The following is a 5601-nucleotide window of genomic DNA, read 5'->3' on the forward strand; positions in this document are numbered from 1 at the left end:
ATAGGGAACTTTCGGGATAGCATTTGAAATGTAAATAAAGAAAATAATGATTAATTAATTAATTAAAAAAAAAAAGTACTCAATGTCCTCATTTTTTGAGACAGGGTCTGTATAGTTCAAGCTTGAAATCCTCCTCCCTCAGCCTCTTCAGGACTGGGGCTGCAAGAGTTAAGTCACCACCCCCAACTGCTTCGTACTTATTTTTTTTTAAAGAAAATAAAATTCTTTATGCTGAGGATTCAGCTTATAACTGATTGGTAGCATTTGTCTGTGGCATGTATGGAGGCCTAGGTATTCTATCCCCAGAGCTGCAGATGGGGTGTTGTACGTGTGTGCGTAAGTGCCTGTAACCCTGATTCAGGAGACGGGGGGAAAAGCATCGGGAGCTTAAGGTTATTCTTAGCTTTATGATAAATTTGAGGCCAGACTGCGCTACATAAGACTCTGTTACAAAAAAATTTCAAAAGAAATATAAGTTCCTTGGACAAGATCTGAATTAATACCAGGTCAGTTAGGAAAATCTCCACGTAGTATCTACTTTTTAGATTTTATTACCTTATGTATATAATTATCTGCCTACCTGCTCTCCAACTCTGTGGAGGTCAGAAGATAATGTCCAAGAGTTAATGTTCTCCTTCTACCGCATGGGGCTGTGACTCACACTCAAGGGGCTTGAGAGCGAGCCCCTTTAACAGCCCTTGGTCCCTATGTAGCCCATGATGGCCTCAAATCTGCAACACAGTCAAGGACAACTTAGAGCTTCAGGTCCTCCCACTGCCACCTCCTAACTGCTGGAACTGTGAGGGTGTGTCACCACACGCAGTTTATAGAGCACTGGAGAAGAAACCCAAAGCCTCATGCAAGCTAGCCAAGCACTGCACCATCTGGGCTACAAACCCGGCCCGACTGGATAGTGCAGCGCCAAGGGATTCCAGACCCTCCTCAGGGACACCTGAATACACAGGGCACACACAGACATCCACATAAAGAAAGATGAAATATTTTGTTTGTTTTGGTTTTTGAGACATAGCTCTGACTGACCTAGATCTCAGTCTCCAGACCAAGCTGACCGTGAATTCAGAGATAAAGTGCTGGGATTAAAGAAAAATAAAATATATCTTTAAAAACAAAAACAAGGGCTGGAGAGCTGGCTCAGAGGTTAAGAGCACTGACTATTCCTCTGAGTTCAAATCCCAGCAACCACATGGTGGCTCACAACCATCCGTAACGAGATCTGATGCCCTCTTCTGGGATGTCTGAAGACAGCTACAGTGTACTTACATATAATAAATAAATAAATGTTTAAAAAAAAAAAAAACAAGTAGTGTTGGTAGTATAGTGGTGAGCACAGCTGCTTGACCTGGGTTCGATTCCCAGCCAAGGCAATATGCCCACATTTTGCCAAGGTCCTGGACTGAGGAGCCTTGAGAGGAGTCCTGTCTGGCCCTTCTGGGCTTGTCCTGAGATTATGCTAGGGAGCAAAGGAGGTGATAGGCACGAGATGGCTCAGTGGTTAAGAGCACTAACTGGTCTTCCAGAGATCTTGAGTTCAAGTCCCAGCAACCACATGGTGGCTCACAACCATCTGTAAGGGCATCTGATGCTCTCTTCTGGCGTGTGCGTATAAATGCAGGAGTGAGCTCATATACTAAATAAGCAAGTAAATAAGTAAATAAATAAATCTAGTAATGATTAGATGAGACTGTGACCTGGCTTCAAAGAATAGATGACCACCTCATTCAGAGGGGATGAGAAATATGTTATTTCTTATGCTTTGCTTTATAGTCTTGAAAGTAGCAAAGAGGTGTACTTTCCATTATGTATGGGAAAATGGGCAAAGGAAGTAGGTGCTGTTGAAAATGAGCATTAAGTGAACCAGAGGAGGACTTGGTTTGCGGAGTATCACTGTCACATAAGAGAACTTTCTCCATTACCTGCAGCAAAGCAATCTTCATGCTAAAATAAAGCTTATTATGTCTTTCGGCCTGATGGCCAAGGAAATAAGAGAAAAAGTGACAAGCTAGAAAGAGGAGCCTAGTGGCACACATGCAGCACTCAGGAAGCGAAGTGGGTGAAGCTCTACAAACTCTCGACCAATCTGGCCTGCACAGCAGCTCCAGACCAGCCAGAGCTGCACAGTGCACCCTCTCAAAAACCAACCACACAAGAGCCAAGCCAAACAAAGCAAGAGCTGGAAAGATGCCTCACCGGCTACAAGGGCACCTCTCTCTCTCCTAGCACCCACGTCAGTGGCTCACAACTGCCGCAACTCCAGCTCCAAGCAGGCCAATGCTTCTAGCCTCTGGCACCTGCACTCAAGAGCGCATGCCCACATACATGCACATCATTAAAGATGAAATAAAGAGGTTAAACGAGGCATGCCAGACTAGGGAAGCCTAAAGGAACTAGAATAGTACAGTATCGTCTGGACTAGTCTCCACCCACAATCTAGTGTTCAGACAGTTCTCCACGGAGCCCCCGTCTCCAGCTGTGTCACTGTTTTTAAGTGTAGGTGTATGTTTGTTCATGTCACATGTGTGAGTACCTACAGAGGACAAGCAGGAGAGTGTATTGGATCCCTGACATCAGTTGTTGGTACTGGGAACCAAACTTGGGTCCTCTGCAAGAACTGCAAGCATTTCTTACCACTGAACCATCTCTCCAGCCCCTACCTCTATGTTTCTGCTTATGCTATAACTCTCTTTGGAACCTGAAATGCCTTCTCATCCATGACTTATTTCTTCAAGAGCCCAATTAGAATCCATCTTGTCTAGCCAGGCACGTAAACGATAGCAAACACACAATCAACCTCAGCATCTGGAAGATGGAGGCAGGAGGATCAGGAGTCAAGGTTATCCTTGGCTACACTGCCTGTTCTAGGCCAGCCTGAGCTACATGAGATGAACAAAAATCACAGAGGAATTAATCCTCTCTAGTAGCCTTATTCTACAGACAACTGGCTCAGCTGAAACGCACCATGCCTCTGCTTCTCGTTTCTCATTCCCCTCCCAGATTTTTGTTTTTAATTTTTTTTTTTTTGACGTGGGGGGGGATCATCTGAGACTGAGTCTAGTCACCATTATCTACATTATTCTCAAATTCTTCCTGCCTCCACCTCCTGGGTGCTGGGATTACAGTGTGCACAGGCAGACACAGACTTACGGGCTCTTTCCAAAACCTTGGAGAACTCAGATTTATCATCAAGGGATGATTGCTGCCTGTTGGATAAGCTCCATTGAGTTGAATTTGGAGAACTTCATTTTTAGGATAATAAACTGAAGGGATCAGAAGTGTCCAGAGGGGCTGGAGAGATGACTCAGAAGTTAAGAGCACTGGCTGCTTTTCCAGAGGCCTTGAGTTCGATCCCCAGCAACCACATGGTGACTCACAACCATCTGTATTGAGATCTGGTGCCCTCTTCTTGTCTGCAGGCATATATGCAGGCAGAACATTGTATACCCAATAAATAAATTTAGAAGAAGAAGAAAAGGAAGAAAAGGAGGAGGAGAAGGAGGAAGAAGAAGAGAAGGAGGAGTAGGAGGAGGAGGTGGTGGTGTCCAGAGCCTACACACTGAGCTGGCACCAGTGTGAGGCAGGTTATGAGGTGGTAGGCTGGGTGGAGGATCACCTCACATTTCCCACAGCTGATCTAGGCAGGACTCTGACTCATTTTACCTGTTCAGGGTCCTGTAGGCACCTTCCACGTTCCCCTCCTGAACCATCACAGTCCTGGCAATGAACTTCAGATGTTTAGCCATGGCCTTGTATTTAAATCTTCATTCTTCCGGGACTACAGACTGGACAACGAGCATGGAAACCAGAAACCCAGTATAAGAGAACAAAGGCCAACAGAGTCGCAGCTTACCATAGGTAGTTTTATTCAATCTAGAAACAGAACTAGCTCAAGAACCACAGAACCGGGCTGGAGGAATTCTTCCTATCTTAGTAAGTACAAGTAGGTCTGGAGAGATGGCTCAGTAGTTAAGTAGTTAAGAGGATCCAAGTTCGATTCCCAGTACCCACAGGGTGGCTCACAACACATACAGTCCCAGGGGATCCAACACCCTCTTCTGGCCTCAGTGATGCGCATACATGCATGCAAGTAAAACACTCACACACATAAAATATAAATAACTTTTTTTTAAGTAAAAAGTATAAGCGAATTGTTAGCAACATTCCTTTCACTACGCAGTGAAAGGCTTAGCAGGTAAAGGCACTTGCCACCAAGCCTGACGACCTGAGTTAGAGCCCTGGATCCTTACGGTGGAAAGAGAGGACAGACTTTTGCAAGCTGTCCTGACTTTCGCCCCCCAACCCCCGGCCACACCAAGAAATAAATAAAAGATAATTGCCGGGCAGTGGTGGCGCACGCCTTTTATCCCAGCATTTGGGAGGCAGAGGCAGGCGGATCTCTGAGTTCGAGGCCAGCCTGGTCTACAGAGCGAGTTCCAGGGCAGCCAGGGCTACATACAGGGCTACACAGAAACACTCTCGAAAAACCAAACCAAACCAAACCAAACTAAAAAGTAGGTTTCCGCTGAGAGTTAGAAAGAACTCTTCGTCCGTCTCTAGACACCAGGCGGCCACGCGAAATCTTGCCCTCCCGCCATACTCGCTTTACAGCTCAGTGACCTCCCACATCCCCAGAGCTCCGTACCTGGGACCTCCGAATTAGGACTCCGGGACTCCGCGGACCGGAAGCGGAAGCTATGGAGTCCCGCTGCGGGAGGAAGCTACGCTGCAGGGCTCAGCCCGCTGCAGCTCCGCCTACGGTCTGACCTTGCGAAGGTTCGGTGCTGAGCGCAGGCGCTGGACTCTTCGACGGAGAGTCAAAGAAACAGCGTCCTCGCCTTCCTATGGAGGAGTCGCGGTCGTCGGGTCCGCGAGAAGGTCAGCCCGATCCGTAGCTCTAATCCTGTTAAATTTTTACTAGATTGGAGCGATTTTGTTTTCTGGATGGGAAATGGGAAGCGTCCTAAGAATATTTTCTATTTAAAAAGGACAGATCTGTTCACCGGGTGGAAAAAAACCGGCTCCACACCCCTCATCTGCCTAAAAGTTAAGAAAAGAAATTACATACTGTGAGTTTTCCATTGCATCAGCTACCCAAGCCATTTCACTAAATAAAGTAGAATCACTAAAACAAATGGCAAACGCCTGCAGAATTTTAAATCAGAATATTGTTGTTTTAATGTCAACTTTGCCATTTGTTGCCTAGTAAGATCTAGTAGAATTTTTGTTTTCTTCCATACGACTTGACAACACTATGTGTATGTTATACCCACATCTCCATATATGGCTATTTACATGGGTTTAGAAGTAATGGATACAGAAAAACCTATCCACAACACACAAAGATGCACCCTCATCTGTTACTTCTTTAAGAGATTTGTTTTTATTTTATGTGTGCTTGCGTGTATGTATGTGCACCGTGTGCAAGCATGCAGGAGCTGAAGAAGGATTGGAGAAGTGTCGGGGCCCCGGAGCTAGAGTTAATAGGTTGCTCTGAGCTGCCATGTGGGTACTGGGAACTGAACCCAGGTCCTCTGCAAGAGCAATTAATTTTCTTCCTTTTCTTCTTCTTCTTCTTCTTCTTCTTCT

The 5601-nt window shown here is 45.7% G+C and overlaps 1 protein-coding gene across 1 annotated transcript in view; it reads right to left on the reverse strand.

The window, feature by feature from the left end:
* Positions 1–4738, reverse strand: part of Mrps21 (mitochondrial ribosomal protein S21) — a 10092-nt gene extending 5354 nt beyond the window's left edge. The window contains exons 1-2 of the mRNA XM_021196700.2: positions 4658–4738; positions 3676–3797 (exon numbers count right to left, since the gene is read on the reverse strand). Coding sequence (XP_021052359.1) covers positions 3676–3758 — 83 coding nt within the window. The 5' untranslated portion in view covers positions 3759–3797; positions 4658–4738. The remainder of the gene's footprint in view (positions 1–3675; positions 3798–4657) is intronic.
* Between the last annotated feature and the right edge of the window lie 863 nt (positions 4739–5601).

The sequence above is a fragment of the Mus pahari genome, chromosome 4 (assembly GCF_900095145.1).
Source record: "Mus pahari chromosome 4, PAHARI_EIJ_v1.1, whole genome shotgun sequence".
In the NCBI taxonomy this organism is placed as follows: domain Eukaryota; kingdom Metazoa; phylum Chordata; class Mammalia; order Rodentia; family Muridae; genus Mus; species Mus pahari.